Source organism: Anolis carolinensis, chromosome 1 (assembly GCF_035594765.1).
Source record: "Anolis carolinensis isolate JA03-04 chromosome 1, rAnoCar3.1.pri, whole genome shotgun sequence".
Lineage (NCBI taxonomy): Eukaryota > Metazoa > Chordata > Lepidosauria > Squamata > Dactyloidae > Anolis > Anolis carolinensis.
Window position 1 is genome coordinate 122,156,013 of NC_085841.1, and position 23,412 is coordinate 122,179,424.

The 23,412-nt window shown below is 40.7% G+C and overlaps 1 protein-coding gene across 2 annotated transcripts in view; it reads right to left on the reverse strand.

Moving 5' to 3' along the window:
* cd109 (CD109 molecule) overlaps positions 1-23,412 on the reverse strand; it is a 108,283-nt gene that overhangs the window by 17,400 nt on the left and 67,471 nt on the right. For both annotated transcript variants that reach the window (XM_062981695.1, XM_062981690.1), the window contains exons 20-29: positions 18,157-18,270; positions 15,255-15,473; positions 14,399-14,537; positions 14,027-14,203; positions 10,566-10,647; positions 9,014-9,242; positions 7,683-7,848; positions 6,423-6,613; positions 5,777-5,932; positions 5,622-5,687 (exon numbers count right to left, since the gene is read on the reverse strand). In XM_062981695.1, coding sequence (XP_062837765.1) covers positions 5,622-5,687; positions 5,777-5,932; positions 6,423-6,613; positions 7,683-7,848; positions 9,014-9,242; positions 10,566-10,647; positions 14,027-14,203; positions 14,399-14,537; positions 15,255-15,473; positions 18,157-18,270 — 1,539 coding nt within the window. The remainder of the gene's footprint in view (positions 1-5,621; positions 5,688-5,776; positions 5,933-6,422; positions 6,614-7,682; positions 7,849-9,013; positions 9,243-10,565; positions 10,648-14,026; positions 14,204-14,398; positions 14,538-15,254; positions 15,474-18,156; positions 18,271-23,412) is intronic.

The window sequence follows — 23,412 nt, forward strand, 5'->3', positions numbered from 1 at the left end:
TGACTGGGTTTTCTTGGCAAGATTTGTTCAGAGGGGGATTGCTTTTGCCTTCCTGTGAGGCTAGAGACTGTGATTTGTCCAAGTGGGTTTTTACGTACAGCTGGGATGTTACACCAACTAAGGTGGGAGCCTGCTGGCACTATGCTTAATCAGCCTAGTAATTTAGTTCTGAGACACCAGATGTTTCCCTCTACCCATAGTTCAAGTTTAGTTCACTCCCAACCTTGCAAGACAACATTACCGAATGAATAGGAACCGGCTGTGTCGACACAAAGTGTATTTGAAATATAGTGCTAAACATTTGGACAGTATTACTATTTCTGAAAAATCAAAAGAAGCTCCTGTGCATTTTAAAAACATGTAGGATAGAGAGGTTCAGCGTTATACTGATGAAGTGGTGGGAAAAGTTGTACATCCTGGCCAGCTCCTTCCCAGTTCACTATGGAAAGCAAAGAAGCATCCTCCAAGGCCAGCTACTGGCAGCTCCATGAAGCACTTAAAAAAAACTTTTTTGGCAGTAATGTCTATGATATTCCATCTGAAATGTGTCAAGTACTTGGAAAGTCTCCCAAAAGTCCAAGATTCCTTTGCTCTCCCATGTTTATCCTTAAGCCGGGATCATAGAAAACAGATGTCTGGATGAAAGTATAAGCTAAAGGGTTATCTTCAGCAGGAGATTCTTCTTGGTGGAGTGGGGGGGGGGGCGCAAAACAGGCTTCTGGGAAGAAAAGAGAATGCTAACCAGCTTGCACTACAAGAACAAACCCCAGCAACTGTGGAATTGGGTAGGGAGATTCACAAATAAATCACAACATCAGATGAGTATTTCAAGGGAGCAGTTTCAGTATTAACCAGAAAAAGAGCTGAGATTTCCTCTTTTTTTCCTCCCAAAAGTCACGTTACTGTTTCTTCCTGATAAGTAAAAATAAACTTTTAATTTAATGCTCACGGTTAACTAAATAACAAGATATATTAATAAAATGCATTTTGGATTTATTGCTTAGCCATAGGTATATGCATTGAACAGATGTTTGCATCTAAAGCAGAAACAGAAATGTTAGCAGCAAGCCAAGCACTGGTAAGATGGAAAGAGCAAAGGAAATGGAAACTTAAAAATCCTATGCTTCAAGATTACTTCACCGAAAAGAGAATTAAATATACGAATGGACATCCTAAGGAGAACTGGGAGTCGAAATGGAATGGGCTTATAGCCAGAATAAAAGGGAAAGGAAAATATAAGGAACTGTATCAGACAATCTTCCTGATCAAATAAATAAAATAATGCAAAGAACAAAGGTAAAACTGTCCCTGGAGGGAGCAGGAAGGGATGAGGAGGGAAGGGGAAAAATGGATAAGTAGCAGATAAGTGTAGAAATGTAAAGGATGGGATAACAGGAATCATCCTAATGTTATGAAAATATATGGAAAAAATTGTAAAGATGACTGTGACAATATTATAATTTATTTATATAACCAAACATACACACACACACACACACACACACACACACACACACACACAAACAGAAGGATAGATGAGTTTCTGGAAATCATGTGTGCTGTTATTAAAACTATAGATCAGTATATTTCACTGTAAGAGTTGAATTGAGGATGCTTTTCTTCCGGCCAGGAGAACAGCTTGTAAACGTATCAACAGTAGACACAAAGAGCACAACATTTCTGCCTCTGTACTCTTTTTATCCAAAATAAATAAAATTTCAAACACGCTGGGGTGAAGGAAATAAAGAAATTCAAGATCAGCTAGGAAAAGATATTTAGAAAGATGCAAGGCATTTAGGAGCTTGGAGAAGGGAAAGAGGATTTTTTATTTTTAAAAAAGCGAAGTTAGACTTGTACAGATATGTCCCTGTTTGTCCTGTATTACTTACAATAAGGTAACTAACCAACAACCCAAAGTGATCCACAAAGTTGCATGGAGACCCACATAGTATGTAATGGGGCCTCAAAAATGCCTGCCAACCCTTCTATTTTTGCAAAACCAAATACATTTAGGATTACGGATCCCTCTGGAGAGGTGATGGCTGGTAAGATGCATTTAGATTTTAGGATGGCAACTTGTGAAGAAATGCTGACAGCATCCCTGGGCCCAAGTCCCAACATAGCTAATTCTTGAGTGTGTTTACTTGTTTGCTTTCAATCAAGGGGGCATCTATACAATATGATTAATCCAATTTGACCCCACTTTAACTGCCATGGATCAATGCCACATAATCATGGGGACTGTGGTTTTATAAGATCTTCAGCCTTCTCCACCAATGAATGCTAGTGCCTCACCAAACTAAAACTCCCATGATGTCCCAAGAATGGAGACATGGAAGTTGAAATGGTGTCAAATTATATTAATTTTGGCTCATCAGTGGTGCCCAAACTTTGGTCCTCCAGGGTGTTTTGGGATTTCAGGGAGTTGGGAGTCCCAAACACCTGAGGGCCAAAGGTTGTTCACCATTTGTTTAGATGCACCCCTAGTTCTTCATCACAATCTTATGTATTGCAATACGAACAAAAGCTTCCAGCAAATCTCACAGAAACATTTGCTGCACAGAACAAGTGGCATTCAGAGATGTCCAAACTAGCAATCTCTTTTTTAAAGCTGTGCCACAACATAAAGGTCTAAAGAAAGACTGAGAAGCAAGATGGAGGACCAAAGTCCTCTCCAACCGTAAAAGAAGTGCCGTATGCCAAACAGCTGTGCTGTGTGAGGGAAACAGCAATGCGCTGGCACAGTTGAAATTGTGGTAGCACCTGGCCCGAGTTTAGACCTCTATATTAGCCTGAAGGGACAATTTGTTCTGTCACACACCAGGGCGGGCTGAGGATGCCAGAACATACAAGCAATTGGCCTTAACTCAGTGGCTCATAGGAAAAGGCCATTAATGAGGTGAAATAAAAGGTCATAATGATCATTTGTTGTTCCTCTTAGCAAATAAGATGCAGACCTGGCCTACGGGGCAAAAGAACGAAAATAACATTTGGAGGAGATTGGAATTATTTTTCCTTTAACAGGAATCCTGTCAAGTGAAAGGAATTAAAGAAGGCTGTTCCAGCAAATCAATAACTGCACTAAATGAAATTACTTTTAAATTGTTATTTTTTTTCTTTTGCTTTGTCAAACTACAAAGAAGAAATTGCTTTGTAACTGCATCACTATACTTCCAGTATGATAATTTGTGTGTTGGGGGGGGGGGGGGGGGAGGCAGGATTAGGGGGTTAATTTTTAGACATTTGTCTGGTTCCAGATACTGGAAGGAGACACACCGACTTCATCCAAGAACTTCAAGATTACTTTTCGAAATTAATATGGTGTGTAAAATCATTACACAATTAAGGAGATTGAGTACATTGCTGTAATTAGAAAAAATATATCTTTTTGCATTAATTGTTACACTATTTCTTCTCCCTTTTTGAAAAATAGTTTTAAAAGAAATAAAATAAAATAAAATTGAGAAAAGGGGGGTGAATAAATGATATGCAGTATGCTACCAGTTGTTATTTGCAAATGAGACACCATTGTGCCTATGTTACAAAAAAAAAACAACCAAGCTATAGATCAGTGGTTCTCAAACTGTGGGTCCCCAGGTATTTTGGCCTACAACTCCCAGAAATCCCAGCCAGTTTACCAGCTGTTAGGGTTTCTGGGAGTTGAAGGCCAAAACATCTGAGGATCCACGGGTTGAGAACCACTGCTATAGATAGCATAGTTAATCGCAATGCACTTTCAAGCTCTACCCCATTACCCCAGCTGTACCAGATTTCTTCCTCCTTCAATGACAACAGATCTAGAATTGTGTGTAGAAATGCTATTTGCAAAGCTCCTCCTTCAATAGGATAGTAACTCTGGACCACAGTACTGACTCAAGCAGCTCCCCATTTGATGCTAGAAGCAGATCTATAAACTGCTTTGCTAAAACAGCATACAACACTCCTGGTGAACACAGAAAATGAGAGGTGAAAGTTAATGGTATACTTTGAGCCTGAGGTTCCTTCACTGTAATAAGGAATTTTTGCTCACTCCATTTTTTTAATGTGAATGTGTAAATTTTGCATATGGAGTTGATGTTTAGTTCTTTCATTGCTGTTGGAAAGATCTGCTGTTCGGTCCACCGCTGTCTGATATAATGGATGAGCAAATAATTCCCTGCTGTGATGCTGATTCAAATTTTGGCCTCCATCACTGGACCTGAAATTATCTTTAATCTGAAATCTGTTATAATCAGAAACATCGCTTATAAAAATGCACACAGCAATCTGTAGTGCTCCAGTGTCTCGCTGATACTTTACAGCAAGAATGAATAGCTTATTCTGAAACTCCTGCCCATAAATAATCATAGTTTGTCCCTTGGTGATATAACGCATTCTGCTGTTTATTTGTGCAGGATTCTGATCAGCATGGAATCTGGCCTCTGTATGTTACACATTTCGTTCAATGCTTTTCAGGAGGGTAGAAGATTAAAAGTATGCAAAATTAACTTGGAGCTTCCTTGTCAAAGTAGGTTCTGTAGTATTACCATCACTTTGATCTACAAACAATACGGTCTCTCCTGACAGACAGATCCGAAACACAAATGTTGCCACACAATTACTCTCATGGGTTGTTTTGCTGCATTTCCCAGGCAATACTCTATTTGTCACATTCAACTATGCATATTTCAATACAGGCTAAGTATCCCTTATCTGAAATGCTGGGCACCAGAAGTGTTTTTGATTTCAGAATACCTGTATTTACATATAAGTAAATATATGGAGAATAGGGAGAAAAGGAGAACTTTCCAGCTCCATTTGCTTTGCCAGCATTTCTACAGCCACACATTCTTCACCAATGAAGCAATAGCCATGTTGGGAAAGCTATGGCTGAAAATTGGGTTTTGATGGATAAAGGAGGATAGATAACTTCATTTAGCTTGACAGAGTTTTACAGGTACCTCATCCTGTTTCTCAATCTATTTGAGATTATTATAGGATATGGGATAGTTACCATCACATATCCAGCCTGGCAACCCTAATCCCATCAAACCATATAAAAATATGACTTTAAGAATTGGGCCTGGAATTGTTTTTTTTTTCCTCATCCCCTTCCCTATCTTTTTTTTTTTCTTTCCATCCCATGCCTTTTAAACTGTAAGCCTGTGAACAGGCTATATTGAATTTCACCTTTGGAAACACCCTAGGTTGTTTTCTTTTTTTTTCTTTTTTTTTGCTAAAGATAGGTATAAATATACTGGAAATAAGATAGTAATAAAGAACAAAACAATTTTATAACACTAGTTAGTATTAAATGTACACACTGCCAATGCAGAAATCTAGTTCCACAATCCACACAACCACAAGGAAATAAAAGTTTGCATTCTCTGGTGCAACATTATAATAAGGCATGTGTGTAAACAAAGCATTGTTGTGATTCAAACTGTAACATCAGGTTTGGTATTATCTGAGGGACAGTATCTTCCTATAACAGGTTGAATTTTGAGATTCTTGGGGGAGGCCTATGTCGAAATCATCTCAATAAAAAAAATGCAATCCATGCAAAAGGAGTGACTTCCTGAAGTGTTGCAAAATGCTGAAAGGAAATCTCAACAAAATTCCTAGTCGTTTCTACAACATACCTGAAATATTCCAAAACCACGACCATTTGCAGAAACAGTAATTCCCACTGGCTGTGTAGCTGCAATCTGAAAGAAATCAAAATGTAAGTACTCTGAGGAAATGTAATGAACTGGAAGTGCTACTCAGAAGCAGTACTGCTCCTATATTATAGTACCTCTTTGGTCTTGAGAAGAAAGCGGTTTTCTTTCTTGATTTTGTATGTCACTGGAATTTCTTCACTGGCTGAAGTGACTGTCACATCCATTTCTGTTTCAATGCCAGTAGTCAACATTGCACAGGCACTCAAAGCCTGCAGAGCCACCACCGTGTCCTGTTTAAAGAGACCAGAACAAATTATTGACTGTGTGAGATCAGTCTCTCTTACAAGAGCATTCTCTTAGGGATGATTCTGGAGATTCTGTATTACAAACCCTGGTCCAAGAGAGTTGTATTTGAGCCTTCTCAGCAATATGGCCACCACCCTTAAGTAGTCACATGCTCACTCTCCTCCATGACAGAAATGAGGAGCATGGTATCTGCAGGAAAGGGAAACCTAAGAAGCGCTGTCCAAGCAGCCAACGGCTGCACCCACACTCCAGAATTAATGCAATTTGATTGCACTTTAACTGCCTTGGCCCAACGCCATGGGATCTTGGGAGTTGCTGTTTTACAATGTATTTAGCCTTTTCTGTCAAAATGTGCAGGCACCTCACCAAACTTCAACTCCCAAGATCCCATAGCATTTAGATTAAAATCCTGGATGGCCAAAGCCACTAATTCTGGAGAGATGCTAATATAGTTTGCAAGGATGAAACTCAAACCTGTGTAGAAGAATAACCTCCCAGGTGGTTTCTTTGCTGGCTCAGCCATTTCATAATAGGGATCCCCTCTAGCAATCTTTGTTGTTTAGCATGAGATAATAGCGCATAGCCAGCAGCCTCAATATCAACAGAACGTGGCTGCCAGGAATCAGACAGTTCAGAAGCTGGTGAGATCCAGAACCTGTGATCTCCTGGAAAGGAGAGAAGAGGACATTCATACAATAAAACAAAAGATGTAAGCTTTTTATTACTTAGAAGATGTGTAATCTTCATACAAAAGCCAGAACATCAAAGATCAGTTCAATCATCTATTGTGTACTAGTTCTTTTCTCCCAAGTTTTATGATAAATTTATTGATCAAGACACACAGCTATTGCAGACATGTCACAGAAAGAAACCAAGATTGGCTATGGAGCATAGTATACTCTGTATGTACAAGATCCGGTCTGATTTTGGGAGTGAACCAGGATCAGTCCTTATTATCACTTGGATGGAAGGCCACCAATAAATACCAGGTGCTGTGGAGTATAATAGACGAAAGAGCTGACAAAGATACCTCAGAAAACCTTAAAAAACCCTAGGAAATTCATGGGTAAACTGTGTAGGTTTTGGGTTGTTGTGCATTTTCCGGGCTGTATGGCCATGTTCCAGAAGTATTGTCTCCTGACGTTTCGCCCACATCTATGGCAGGCATCCTCAGAGGTATGAGGTATATTGGGAAACTAAGCAAGGGAAGTTTGTATATCTGTGGAAGGTCTAGGGTGGGGGAAAGAACTCTTGTCTGTTGGAGGTCAGTGTGGAAGTTGTAATTATTCACCTTGATTAGCATTAATGGCCTTGCAAACTTCGTTCCTGCCTGGGGGAATCCTTTGTTCGGAGGTGTTACCTGTCCATGATTGATTCATGTCTGTTATTCCTCTGTTTTCAGAGTGTTGTTCTTTATTTACTGTTCTGATTTTGGAGTTTTTTTATTGCTGGAAGCTTGATTTTGTTCATTTTCATGGTTTCCCCCTTTCTGTTGAAATTGTCCACATTTTTGGGTAAGTTTTGACCCTTGAGGACTTACTGCAGGATGCACCTCCTCCCAAGTTTACAGGACTCGGAAATGTGGCATTTTAGGACAGTAACACAGAGAATCTCTTAGCTCTTGGTTGGGAAAACTGATTAATTTTTTTTTCCAATCTCAGGATTTGTTTTGTTTTTGCTGGACACAGCTTTAAGTGAGAAAGAGAAATGCATGAATAGATAATGGTATGGTACCTTGTTGTTCTGATCTCTCATTCAGTGTATCCAGAGCTTTCTTTGCATCTGTACTCCTTGCTATCGATAAAGCATAAGTCACAAGAGCTAGAGTATGATTATCAGATATGCCTTCACTTAATTTAAATTCCAGAAAGTTCAAAGCTCTTCTTATATTATTATCATACTGTAGGAAAAAAGGTAACATAATAAGATACACATTTTATAAGTTAGCTGTTTAACAAGCAGATATCAACTCTAGAAAAATACTAAGCTGAACATCCAGAGTATACATGAAATATGATAACGTCAGGGCTATGTAATTCCCTAAGAGAACAAAAATAATCGGGGAGAGAATTTAGCAACTGATCAAGATTCCAGAACTGAAAATCTAAGCTTGTAAGAACAGCCCCCATGCAATTCATTTTGCTGCTATAGACAGAGAACAGTTTGTACCAATCTTTCATTTCATGTAAATTCTGAAGACCAAAACAATCTAGCTTAAGAGCCCCATACCTTTACACTTTATACACACACACACACACACACACAAAACCACTCCTGCACTAATCTTATGAATTTGGGAGAGCAGGGGTATTTTATATATTATGTAAATATCTACACACAAAGATTACTCCACCACTTGAAGGCCTTCTTTTTAGTGAAAATCAGTGACCAATTATAACAGAGCCATAATTGGGCTCTTCTAGCGTGAGCCCAATTATTAAAGAAAACAACCAGATCATTGCTGAAATGAATTTAAATGTATATGTTAAATTCTGTTGCCATCAATCAATCAAGTAAAATGACTGCTCTCCCAAAGAGGAAGCTCATAAATGACCTCTTTGAAGCTTTCCAGGGAAAAACATACAGTGAGTGTACACAAGTCAGGGTTGAATTCAGAGCTTGGTGGAATTACGTTTTTAACTACAACTCCTAGAATCCATCTGCCAGAAAAATCCAAAACATGACAACGTTGTGCAAAAAAAAGGGGGTGACAGAAAACTCCGGACTGAGAGTATGAGGATGTGACAGCCACAAAAACTGCTATGGGGAGTCAACCCTGCAGGCAATGAATAAGATAAATCAACCAAAGTCAAGCTGCACAAGCGCATGGACCCCTTTTTAGTAATATTCTGATTTAAAGTATTAAACTGCATTGTGCTTGCTTTAATGCAGTGGTTCTCAAACTGGGGTCCCCAGATATCTTTGGCCTTCAACTCCCAGAAATCCTAACAGCTGGTAAACTGGCAGGGATTTCCTGGGAGTTGTAGGCCTAAAACATCTGGGACCTCAGGCTGAGAACCACTGCTTTGATGCTTCAGGAATGTGAGCATCAGAGTTGCTGCTACCTTATCCATCTGGTACTCTAGTAAGGCAGCCATAATATAAGCTGTAAGCGAGGTAGAGCTGTTAGTGCCTCCTTGGAGTTCAGTATGTAGCACTCGTCCAGGTTCCTGGAATTCTCCACTCGGTTTCTGATGACTGGCAATCCAAGCTGCTGTTTTTTCCAGTATGAATGGATCAATGTCAATGAAAGGCTGAGCCTGAGTGAAACTTCGCAACACAAAAGCGGATAACCTAGGATGGAAAAGTTCATTTGAAACATACAGTTAAATATTTTCAGTGGTCCATTTCTTTCTGTTTGTAACACAAGAACTGGTGTTTAAGTAAGTTGCATCAGGAAGTATTAAAATATGTCCACTGGAAAGCTGAAGCAGAACGTGAAGATGCTAATTGTGCATCATGCACTTGAATTTAAATCTTGTAGATAAATATAAGATTTGTGTCTGACCCTCTAAATTATCTGGATAAGAGACCAAAAGGAGACTTAAGACAATTTTTCTAGCCTTTCAATGAAACACCAAGAATAGGTGTGATTATACAAATAGAATCTATTTGAGGAAAATATCAGGTTTATTTTAATACATTCTTGCCTCTCACCCTCTCTCTTTTTCTTCCGTGAGACCTGGAGTGCAGAAAGGCAACTTATAGCAGTATCCTATGCTCTTACATATGTGCCGTGAATATCCAAAAAGACTCCAGAAGACTAACAAAAGCTGTCTGAAGGAAAATTAAACATTTCCATCTTTGGAAGCTACAACAGTTTAAGATTTCTGCATGCAACATACCTGAAATATGGCACTGTTAGCTAGCTTCTCAATGAAGTCTTCAATACAGTAGTTTCAGTAATTCAAAACAACATGGTGTTTCAAAAAGATGGATCTAATTTAAAGTCTCTGCATGAACTGCCTGTGTATGAAATTCTTATCCCTTGAAAAGGTGGGGCACAATTTCACGTGATTTCCACTAGATGCCTTCCTCAGCACAGAAACAGCCGCTAGCCTCAGCCTTTTATAAGATGGCAACCCAGAACAAAATGAGACATTTTCCATCTATGGAGTAATTTTTTAGACTTGTTTCTGGCTCAAAAATGGTTAGTAAAACATGGTAACTTAATATTTCATTAAACCATTTATAACTTTTTGTGTAACTGTGTTGCCATTATGGAGGACCATTTCCTGCTTCTTATTTATTTATTTATTTATTTACAGTATTTATATTCCGCCCTTCTCACCCCGAAGGGGACCCAGGGCGGATCACATTACACATATAAGGCAAACATTCAATGCCTTAACATAGAACAAAGACAGAGACAAACGCAGCTCCGAGCTGGCCTCGAACTCATGACCTCTTGGTCAGAGTGATTTGTTGCGGCTGGCTGCAGCTGACTGCTCACCAGCCTGCGCCACAGCCCGGGCGCAGGCTGGTGAGGGGATTGGACTGGATGGCCCATGAGGTCTCTTCCAACTCTATGATTTTATGAAATATAATGTTTTAAAATTGGGTCCATCATTTTGAAACACTTCATATTAACACATTATTTACTGACAAGCCACTTACCATGTACTTCCAGAATGGTCACTGTTTCCAAAAGCACTGAAAGAACCATCATCTCTTTGGTAAAGAAGCTCCCTTTGATAGCCTGAAGAATGGAAATATAAGAACTAATCATCCAACAAGCCATCATTACACCTTGTGTTTGCAAATGTTATTGGTTTATTGGGAAATAATTTCCTTTTATCTGCCCTGCTTTGATGAATGACTCTAGCCTCTAATATTATGAGAGGGAGAAAACAGCTCTCTGTCTACTTTTTCCACACCATGCATAATTTTATACATCCCTGTTATGTTTCTTATCCGCCTTTTTGAAAAAGCTAAACAGCTTCAGATACTGCAAAATTTCTTCACAGAAAGCAAAGATAGTTTTGTTTTTCTGTACCTTCTCCTGGAATACAATTTTCTTTTAGCAGGTCGCATGACAACAGTTCTAGAAAGTATTTCAAGTCAAAGTGCTTCATAAATTTCAGTTAGAAAGAGGCAAACCTCAATCTTACATCTATCAGGAAAGTTCTGCTAAAAACATTTCCTGATGGATGCACCTGAGATTCCTATTTTTGTTGGATTAGCACTCAACATTTTTTGTGTCTTCAAATTATTATTGACTTAAGATGCTCCTAAGAGGAACCTACCATGGGTCTTCCTGGCAAGATTTATTCAGAGGGGGGGTTGCTTTGCCTTCCCCTAAGGCGGAGAGCATACAACTTGCCCAAGGTCAGTCAGAGAGTTTCCGTAGCTCAGGGGAGATTCAAACCCTGTTCTCCAGAGTCCTAGACTAATGCTCAAACTACTATGCCACACTGGCTCCATGTTGGTTTTTATACACCAAACTGGCTTAAGTTATGGAGACCCTACCCAAAGGTTTTCTTGGAAAAATTTATTCAGAGAATGTTAGCTATTGCCTTAGCCTAAGACAGAGAGTGTGATATCCCTAAGTTCACAGAGATTCAAATCTCAGTCTCCCAATACTTAAACTTCTACGCCATGCCTGCTCACTTCATTTCTTGGTTACATCATATCAAAGTCTTCCTACTTCGTACTGATACAAAGAATGATTAAAAACCCCAAAATGCAGACTTATTTTAGAATTAATTATATGTCATGACCAGGATAGCTCTTACTAATAATAATAACGCCGCTTTAAATCCCAAAGCCAATAATGATTTAAGCAAACAAATGCATCATTGAACGTTAACAATTCAGTTATGACTCATTTAAAAATAGCTTTAATAGGACAAATGTTTAAAGAACTTAAAAAAACATTATGGTAATATAAATCAGTCTACAGGGAGTGACAGATTGCTTGAAAACTTCAAAGAAGTTGCTTTGAAAATAGATGTTCATTATTTTTCAAACTAACTGTGTAACTTTAGGGTGGCCTCAGTTCAGTTGTCAGGCCAAGTATAACCCATGGAGTTTAACAAAGCAAATAAAGCGGTTTCTGTTGGTGGTGGCCTTTGTTCCCTTTCTTTGTGGGAGTCTGATCTGGGATTTGAGTCATATTAGTTGTAGTATGACAGTACTAAAGCAAAGAGACTTCTGCCAGAGATTACATTTGGCCAATTGTGTTCAAAAATGATGCACAATTTAAGAACAGCTTGGAAATTCAGACTGTGACTGCACACAACACAACTACAATTAAGACAGATAATTTAGTATCACATATTTTAAAAAATATTTCTGAGATTTTCAGCCTGCTTGCATTCAAATTTCCCATAATTGTAATACTTAAATTTTGTGCACGATCCATAATTTGAGTTCCACTGGCTTAGCACTGAGGGAGAATGATATTACTTATAGCTCTGATCATTTCTTATTATGATAGTCTTCTAGGTAGATTTGAAAAGTTCTAGGCTTTGAAGGACCTTTATCAATATAACTCAATTCAAGCAAAACTTTCATTTCTCCCATAGCTGGGGGAGGGGAATATTGCGTTAAATTTCTTGTTAATAAAAGCAAATAATATTATTAACATTTATTAACATGAAATTTAACAGAATATTCATACTTGACAAGTATGAGGTGTATTGAAGGAAACTATGGAAAATGCAGGCTTACTGATAATATTTCCTGCATAACCAACTATATAATAGAGAAGGTGATCATTAAATTGTAAACATCTCAAAAACATTTCAATAAATTATTTTTTAAAATCAATTGCATATACAATACATTTAAATCAAAATAAAATTCCCAAATGATAGTCAATAGTATTGGTTTTGTCCAGAAAACAAGTGATAGATTAACATAATTAAATTGCATTGTGGGATCCATGAGATGCACTGCCAGGTTGAACAGGAGAGAAGCAAATTACTAAGGCTTCATCTACACTGCCATATTATGCGGTTTCAGAATGTAGATTAACTGCATTGAACTGGATTATATGGCAGTGCAGACTCATCTACACAGTTCAATCTGCATTATATGAATCTACAATAACCAGTACAAACTGCATTATATGATTGTGTAGATGAGGCCCAAACAAGAGTGGGGAATCCATGGGCTTCCTTGTGCCATTGAGCTACAATTCCCATCATTTTTACCCCACCACCTATATTGTCCCAGCTAATTTGAGCTGGAGTCAAACATCAGCTGATGGGCTACAATTTCCCCATCTTTGCACTTTTTTTGTGCCAGGAGCAACTTGAGAAACTGCAAGTTGCTTCTAGTATGAGAGAATTGGCCATCTGCAAGAATGTTACCCAGGGGATGCCTGGATGTTTTGGATGTTTTTACCATCCTTTTGGATGTTTTTACCATCCTTTAAAGCTATGGACAATGCAATTGCTGTTGCCTGCTTTTGGTCCAAAACTATTTAGCTGTTTGTGATTCCTTTATTTTATCACTTTTAAACTTATTTATTATGCAATGTTTTTGACACGAAATAAATAACCATCCTTGCGGGAGGCTTCTCTCATGTTCCTGCATGGAGCTGGGGCTGATAAAGGGAGCTCATCCGCACTCTCCCCAGACTGGATTTGAACCGGCAACCTTCAGGTCAGTAACCCAACCTTCAAGTCATCAGTCCTGTCGGAACAAGGGTTTAACCCACTGCACCACCGGGGGGCTCCACCTTTGCACTAAAGGCACATCTATGTAGCTGCTGTAAGGGTCAGGTGTGAAATAACATCTGGCACACACAGCATTATACAGGGTGGGCCAAAAGTCACAAAAAAGTTTCAATATTTAGAAAGCATGATCATTACTTTCTATATTGGATCTGACGTTTTCATTCATTCTGCCCTTCTGACCCAAACCATAAGAGTTATGAATGAAGCACAAAGAAGGCAAATGCCGTGCATGTAGGTAGTTACAGCTTGTTTGCAACATTATGACTTCCCAGAGAAGAAATTCCTATGCTTCCAATTCTACAATTACAAAAAAACCCCTAGGGTAAGTGTAAAAGAAACTGCTAAAGAAATCCACATTTAAATAGCAGGCTTCTATCCACAAAAATACTCTACCTTCTCTCATATAGGACACAGCTTTTGATTTCAGATTAGAGTGGAGGTCACCTGTTTTAGTCAGATAGTCCAAGACATAAATATTAGGTGCAAAATTTATCATGTTTTGTTCCCCACATCCATAAGGCATCTTGATCAGGGACTCAAGACCATTGATAGAAGGACCGAGCATGTCACCTGAAAGACACAGTTCACAGCACACAATATGTATTAATTGAGTCTTTGTTACATGTACATCCCACCTTTCCTTCAACAAGCTTAAGGCAGTGTATATGGCACTTCTTCTCACTGCTTCCTCACAACTTACTTTATTTTATTTTCATTTGCCAAAGAACATTGAAATGGTACTAGAAAGAGAGGTGAAATGCTTACCAATAATTGTGATTTGAACTCTTTCACTGCCAGGTACAACATTAAAGGGGAAAGTGAAATTCAAATTTTCTGTAAGACTACTTCTTTTTGCCAAATCCAAAAGAACTGCCTCTGAATGAAACTGCTCAAGTCCCTCAGCCTATTGAAACAGAATACAGATTAGATGCATCTCCCATAAACATAAGACATGATAGATATGTACATTTTTAAAAGTTGGGAATCAGTGAGTTCACATTTTTAAAATAACATGCATTATATCTGCAATAGTTATTAGATACAGTATGCATGTATATTTGAAAAATAAACATTAGACATGTTACATGTTTGTATTTACAAATATTATTACAGATTTCTAGTGCATATATTAAACGATAAATTATGGATGGTGTTTACATTTTAAAAAACGGTAGATGCATCTAAGATCATTATTTGATATAGTAAATAATATCTTTGTTAATTGTATTCTCCAGGCACACTGCTATTCCAGACTAATAGCTATATATTTGAAATATACACTCTATATCATATATACCCATAAATAACTGGATTGTGTTGGCAAAGCTTTCCAAAACAGAGTTGGGGTCTTCAGTAGCCAAATACTGCTTTCAGACTTGAGTTTTTAATTACTATACACAACATTTCTTCACTATACATTGTACTGAACCTAATAAACCTTTTGAGTTGTTAAATGATACTGGCATTCTAACTATATTTTAGGAAGGTCATGGCTTAAGTTCCTGGTTAGTAAACCAAGTTAATTTCCTATTTGAGTTGAGAATAGGAAAGCAGCAAATTACTATGATGACAATTGTGTTGTAAATCATGCATAAAATTATTGTTTAGGATTAAATTTTACCTTCACTAATACTTTCTGGAGAAGAGCATCAGAAGCAATGGGAGATATTGCTGTCACTCTGATGGGAATCTCTCCAATTTGCTTTGGTTTGATTGGGAAAATGACAGTCCTCCCATCTTCACTTGGGACCCACACTGACCGCTGGTTTCCCATGGCATTTATATCATTAGAAATTATAAGGATTTCAAAGGTGTCACTTGTATCAAGAGTTACTGTAACCTAAAAAAAAGGAAAGCAGTCAATTATTATTTGCCCCAAATTCTAAAAGTCAGAAAGTGCAAACATAATCCTAATGAACTTCCATTTGTTTTTTGCAATATTACTTCCCATGTAGGAGAGAAAGGTTTTCACACAGATGTGTTTACTAGGCATGTGCGATCCATGAAAAAAAATGGTTCAAAACTCACTTTGAAAGTAGGGGACGCTGACACTTCGTTTCTAAAGTCATTTCCAAATTTTGAAGCAAAGAATTCAAAACTTTCCAAAACTTCCGAATCTTCGTATGTACCTCATCAATGGCATATGCGCATGCGCATGAAGGAAAACATTATCATCAATGGGGAAAATTGAGGGGCCTCTCTCTCCCTCATTTTTTTTATAGCAAACCTAATGAAATTTGCTACAGTGGTAGAACACAAAAGCCACTGTTAGCTCACCAAATCCAAGAATGTTTGACTTATCTTCAGATTTTTGGCAAATTTTCAAAGTCTTTATAAAAAAATTTTTTTAATAATAACAAAAATCTGTTCCTGGTTTGAAAGTGTTATTTCCTGTTTCATTGGGTTGTCTTTACTTTGAAAGTCATTGTTCTACTTGTGGCTGAAACTTGTTAAATTGGTGGACAGTGTCCCAGGAAACCATAATGTGCTATCATAGCACCATGTCCCTTGTGCAAAGACAAAATTTTGGCAGTGTAAAGTTTTGCCATGTTTCTATGACAGAACCAATTAGGAAATGACATTTATTACCCAGGAACAGAAATCATAGTACACTATCAAATCACTCCTGACAGATGGCCATCAGCCTCTGAATAAGAAAATCTGTTACTGGTTTGAAAGTGTTATTTCCTGTTTCATTGGGTTTTCTGGGGCTGAGAGTTTGTGACCTGCCCAAGATCACCCAGTGGGTTTCCATGGCTGAGTGGGGAATGAAGCCACAATCGTAGTCCAACTCTCAAACCACTACACTGTCCCAAAAAGGGGGCACTATTTCTTCTTATGAGGCTTAGCCCTCTTCTACTCACAAGTGGCTTTTTTCCTATGAGGCTTAGCCCCCTTCCGATGTTACATTATGTCTTAGGAAAAAACCTCAGTCTTTTTTTTATGGGTGCTCCCATGAGAAAATGTGTAAGGATGTGGGTGAACTACAATTCCCAAAAGTCTTGGGTCAACCCTCCCAAAACTCCCCCAAGATTCACAGCTGGCCACGTTGGGTCTGTGTGCAAAGCTTGGTCTAGATCAGTCACTTGCTGGATTCAGTGTTCTCAAATAGGGGTGAACTATAACTCTCTGATGCCAAGGTCAATCACCGACAAAGCCTGCCAGTATTCACAGTTGGCCATGTTGGGTCTGTGTGCCAAGCTTGGTCCAGATCCATCACTATTCTTATCCCAGATTATATGGCAGTGGGGACTCATATAATCCAGTTTAAATCAGATAATCTGGGATCAGATCCTGGGATATAGGGCAGTGTAGATCCATCCTGATTCCTCTTTCACACTGCTCCTCTATCCCAAATATTCAAAAGGTTCAAAACAGAGATCAGAGGCCTGTGACTAATAAGCCAGGTGTACTATGAGATTTTGTACAGATTTTTATCCTAAATGAATCAAAACAATGAGCACCATCCAGGGCCATGCCAGAAGACTTTAATTCTTACAACAAGCTCTTTCCCCATTTACACCTGCATCCATCTGTGCCACAGCAGTATTGTCATGGCCATCTGCTATAGCAATGGAGGCAACATGGCTCTAACCATCTCCCTTTCTCTGCACTGATGAGTATAGGGGAAAGAGGATGGCAGCAGGTATCTTTGCTGAGCTCTCTGACCATTTACCCTAGCAAAGTAGAGGGGCATATAAACCCAATTTGTCCCCTTGTCTCTGCACTGAGAAGTGCAAGGAAAAAAGAATAGGAGCACTAGCCCATATGGACAGCAGATTTTTTGCACTGGAGCCAATTGACTGTCCACACCCTGCCTAGAGCCCTCCCTGACCCTGGAGCAGTCCCCGGTTTCATTAATGCAGAGCTAAATTTATTCACCCCTGAATGTTGTCTGGACATCCACAAGCAACTTCTGGTCAGATCTGGGGGCTATTGTAGACAAGCCCTGAGCAATTTCTACAGGCTAGGTAGCTGCCATATAATCCAGTTTAAAGAAGATAATCTGAATTTTATTTGGCAGTTTATAAGGAGCCTTAGCTTGTGTCAGAAAAACATCAGCAAAAATATTTATGGCATCTTAAATACTGGAAAATTCAAGATGCCACATAACTCTTTATTACAGTAGAGTCTCACTTATCCAACATTCGCTTATCCAAACGTTCTGGATTATCCAATGAATTTTTGTAGTCAATGTTTTCAATACATCGTGATATTTTGGTGCTAAATTCGTAAATACAGTAATTACTACATAGCATTTCTGCATATTGAACTACTTTTTCTGTCAAATTTGTTGTATAATATGATGTTTTGGTGCTTAATTTGTAAAATCATAACCTAATTTGATGTCTAATAGGCTTCTCCTTAATCTCTCCTTATTATCCAACATATTCACTTATCCAACATTCTGCTGGCCCGTTTATGTTGGATAAGTGAGACTCTACTGTAATTTCATCTTCATCAATAGCAAAAGGGGAAATCATAAAACAGATTTTAGAAGAGAAAGGTTTAAATTTTATTACCTCGGTGTTTTCTTTCATATAATTGAATACATTTACTTCCAACATAAAATGCTCTCCTCTTGTCACAGTATGAGGGAGGTTTAAAGACATAAAAAACTTCTGGAAGACTTCTAACTGGAAAACAAAAGTTATACAATAATGACTCCTAGAGGTATGTTATTTAGAAAAGATCATCCACACTGTTGGAGAATTATCAGTCACGTTGTTAGGAAATATAATTCATACTGTTTTTACCTGGAGAGAACAACCCTAGTATAACAATGTATTTTCTGCCCAGCTAATACTTGTCATTTAGGATTTCACTGAAAATCAAGAGGGGGAAAACTGGTATCAGAATACTGTGTAGCATAGATACACTGTCATATAATTCCGTTTGAACTGCATTATAATGTTCTGTGTAGACTCATATAATACAGATTGAACTGCATTGAACTGATTATATGAATCTACATTGCCATATAATCCAGTTCAATGCAGTTAATCTGCATTCTGGAACTGAATTATATAGCAATGTAGATGGGGCCTAAGATATAGAGGGGGCAATGTTCATATAGAAATTGTGAAAATATGTTAAAAGCCAAGTCTCACATTTAGCTATGTTTGGTTCCCCAACTTTGACTGGATACAGTCTGAAGCATTGTTTATGGTCCTGATGAAATATGCATGCAACTTGCAATTATGCAACTAATGTACTACTGACGATAACATAAGAATTAAAGACACTTGTTTAGAAGAAAAATATCCCTATTGAAACCATATTGTTATTACATCCATTTCATATTATGACAATGCTTCTGTGTTTTCCAAAGTAACATTATTTTCTTGATCTGGTCAGGAAAACTATTTCAGACAACAAATGGACTATCAGTCCAAGACATATTTCTGCCAGGAACAATATAACAAATGATTCCTCATTCCTTCCCCTAAAGAAGTCAAAATGCAAGAACGTAACCAAGAATGACCAAGTTATGTTAGCACTTGGGACAAAAATGTTGTCTAGCACAACTCTCTTGGGTTACAAATACATGAAAGAATTTGCTGCTCTTTCATTAACACCTTCAATTAGCTGCCTCAGGCATCTCATTCTACCTAATGGTAAATCCAGATGGTATCTAAAAAGGCAGTGATGTCTGGATCTTGGCAATTTAAACAAGGGTATGGACAGGTTGCTTACCTGTAACCGTGTTTCTTCGAGTGTACTCTGTGAATTCACACTAATGGAGAGACTGCACCTGCGCAGGCTCCAACAGATACTCTTCCAAGCTAAAGTTTGAAATTTGGCGGTAACCCCGCCCCTCTCCCCAGAGGGTATAAGAGGCACCCTCCGCGCTCACTCCCCAGTTCCTACGCCGCAAAGGCGACGAGAAAGGGAGAGGTTTGCACGTGGGGAAGGAAGGGCGGGATTGTGTGAATTCACAGAGTACACTCGAAGAAACACGGTTACAGGTAAGCAACCTGTCCTTTTTCTTCGTGTACTCTGTGAATGCACACTAATGGAGACTAGCAAGCTGAGGTATAGGCAGGTGGGACATAGCAAACCCGACAACGAGTTGAGTGTCCAAACAACACCTTTATTTAAGCACAAGGTGCAAAGGCAAGTGCAATGGCAAAAAGCACAGCAACATATAGTGCAGAACAGATCCTAACCATTAGGATTCAGAAAGTAAGGCAATCACAACATTGCATGTGAGCAATAGTCAGTAAGAATGACAGAGGTAAGTATATATCAGTTTCCCTGAATGCAGGTACTGGGAGGTAGCAGTATCGAGGAAAAAACCACAGTGTAATGGGTAAGTATAGTACACAAGCACTAGATTGAAAAACAACCAACATATCATGTTAATACCTTGAGTGACATAAATGAACTTAGAAAGAAAGCATCAAAACTGGCTTTGAGTAAAACAAGGAATGTTAGGAAAGGCAGGAGGAAAGGATGGACCTGGCGAAGGCCGAGTCCCTGAGGTTCTTTGAGTCCATCCTGTAGTGTGAAACAAAGGTGGATGGGGTAGACCAGATAGCCACTCGACAGATGGAGTCGAGAGGGATGCCCCGGAAGAAGGCAGTAGAAGTAGAAAGACCCCTCGTCGATCTAGGGCGGATCGAAGGGGGAGGCGGGCGTTTAGCCAGCTGGTAGGCCAGTTCAATAGCCTGAGCAATCCAGTGTGAAAGTCTTTGAGAAGAAAGAGGTTCGCCCAGCTTATGGGTAGCATAAGCCACAAAAAGTCTAGGTGACTTACGTATGTCTTTAGTTCTGTCTCTGTAGAAGAGGAGAGCTCTTCTGACATCCAGGAGATGAAGTCTCCGTTCTAAGGCAGAAGAAGGATTAGGAAAGAAAGCAGGAAGTATTATATCCTGGTTAAGGTGGAAGGCGGAGACCACCTTAGGTAGGAAGGTGATGTCCGGGCGAAGAACGGCCCTGTCGTGGTGGAAACGGAGGTAGGGCTCGTCCACCCGAAGGGCAGCCAACTCCGACGGTCTGCGCGCGGAGGTGATGGCAACTAGAAAGGCAGTCTTCCAAGAGAGAAGGTGAAGGTCGGCAGAGGCCATGGGTTCAAAGGGAGCTGAAGCCAGTTGAGAAAGGACGAGTTCAAGGCTCCACCCAGGGGTCGGAGGTTGAACTGGAGGTCGGAGGTTGTTGTAACCTCGAAGAAAGGTCTTAATGAGGTTGTTAGAGAAAAGAGAAGGTTGTCCTTGACGTTGGAAATGCCAGGAGAGAGCAGCGAGATAGGATTTCATCGAGGCCAGAGAGAGTTGACGATCTGCAAGAGGAAGTAGGAAGTCCAGAACTAGCGGGATCGAAGTGGAGGAGGGATCGACGTCACGGTCCCGAAGGAAAGTTTGAAACTTAGCAAGCTTGTAGGCGTAGGCCCTTGACGTAGCCGGCTTATGAGCAGCACGAAGGATCGCCTGCAGGTCCGGGTGGAGAGAATTTATGGAAGTATCCTCCAAGCCGTTAGGTGTAGGGAGGGAACATCGGGGTGGAGCACTTGTCCCCTCTGCGAAGAAAGAAGATGAGGGAGAGTCAGGAGAGTGCGAGGAGACCCCGCGCACATGCGGAGTAGAGTTGGGTACCATGGTTGGCGTGGCCATGCAGGGGTAATCAGGAGGGCCAATGTCGGCGTTAGATAGAGTCTCTCTATCACCCTCGAAATCAGAGGGAAGGGAGGAAAGAGATAGACGGGTTCGAGAGTCCAGTCGAGAAGAAACGCGTCTCCGAGACAGCCCGGAACCGAGTTTGGAGGGAGTCTCGCTCCGAAGCGAGGAAGTTGAGCGTTCGAGGGGGAGGCAAAGAGATCTAGGGCTGGCCAAACCCAGTCGTCGAAGACGGCTTGCAGGACTTTGGGATCGAGACGCCACTCGTGGGGGGAGGTCGTTATTCTGCTTAGAGAGTTCGCTAGCGTGTTTTGGGCACCTGGTAGGTGAACCGCCGAGAGGGTTATGTTTCTCGCTATGCACCATAGTCAGATGTCCATTGAGAGAGCCATGAGCTTCCTCGAGCCCGTACCTCCTTGTTTGTTGATGTAGTACATGGTTACTACGTTGTCTGTCTGGATTAGAACAGTTTTGTGGGGAAGAAAGCGAACAAACGCTCGGAGAGCTTTGAAGATTGATAATAGTTCTAGAAAGTTTATGTGGTGAGACTTCTCTTGGGCGGACCAAAGGTCCCTGACGGTGAGGTTCGACATGTGAGCTCCCCACGCAAAATTGGAGGCGTTGGTCGTGATGGTGACTGACGGAAGTGGGGAATGGAAGGGAAGTCCCACACAAACGTTCTCCGGGTCCTGCCACCAACGAAGGGAGAGGCGAACTTGGTCCGGTACCGTGAGAAACATCGAGCTCGAGTGCCGATGGGGTTTGAAAGAGTCTATGAGCCATCTTTGAAGAGGTCTGAGGCGCAGCCTGGCGAAAGGGGTGACCATGCCCGTGGAAGCCATATGACCCAGGAGAACCTGGACAGAGTGGGCTCGAACCCTGCGGTTGCGGAGGAGGAGAAAAAGGTGTTGCTGAAGTGCTAGGAACCTGTCCTTCGGCAGGGAGGCGGTTTCCGCGAGGGAGTTGAAGAGAGCCCCGATGAAGCGGATTTCTGTGGCCGGGAGGAGCTGGGATTTTTCGGAGTTCAGCTGAAGGCCCAGCCGATGTAGAAGAGAGAGGGTTTGAGAGACGTGGGTTTGAAGGGACGAGGGGTCGGATGCGACAATCATCCAATCGTCCAGATCATTATGCCCTGTTTTCTTAGATGCGCTGCCACAACGGCCACCACCTTCATGAAGACCCTTGGGGCCGTAACGAGGCCGAAAGGGAGAACTGTGAACTGGTAAGATTGTCCCAGGAGCTTGAAGGAGAGGAAGCGTCTGTGGGATCGGCGTATCGAGACGTGGAAATACGCGTCCCGTAAATCTATAGAGGCAAAGTAGTCTCCGTGTCGGAGCATTGGAAGAATGGAGGCCACCGAGACCATTCGAAATTTTGAAGGCAAAATGAAAAGGTTTAAGGCTCGTAGGTCGAGGATGGGCCGAAGACCTCCGCCCCTCTTGGGAACCGTGAAGTATCTCGAGAAGAAACCTCGAGTGTCCTGCCCGGAAGGAGAAGGCCGGATTGCGCCCTTCATTAGAAGGGAGTCGACCTCGGTGAAGGGTCGGTGTGGAGGACGTGACCCGTGGGGGGCAAGGTTTCGAATTCCAAGGCGTAGCCGTCCTTGACAATGCGGAGAACCCAGGCATCTGAGGTGATAGACTCCCATTCGTGGTAGAAAGGGGCTAGACGATCGCGGAAAGTGCAGAGAGGAGAGTTCGGGTCGGAGCTTAAGAAAGGCATGGCAGTGGCAGTAGTAGCGAAGGTAGAAATGGCTCTGGGAGAGTGGGCGTCAGGCCCTTCGTTGGGGTTGTGGCATAGCTGTAGCACCTTTGCCTCGACCTTTCGGGACCTGGTGCTGACGGCGAGGCTGTTGGTGATGACTGTACTGACTCGAACCCGATGAACGTCGAAAGGGTTGGTGACGAAAAGGCTGAGGGAAGCAACGGTATCTTTGAGGGAACCATTGGGTCCGTTGAGCCTGGGGCTGATCAGTGCCACACTTCGCTGCGAGGGTCTTGAAGTCATGGTTGGACTTCAATTTGTCGTCTGTACCCGAGTTAAAAAGTCCTTGGGTGTCGAAGGGGAGGTCCTCGATCACTTGTCGAGAGGAAGAAGAAAGTCCTGAGGACCTAAGCCATGCATGTCGTCTGATCGCAACCGCGTGGGCAATCATCTTTCCGG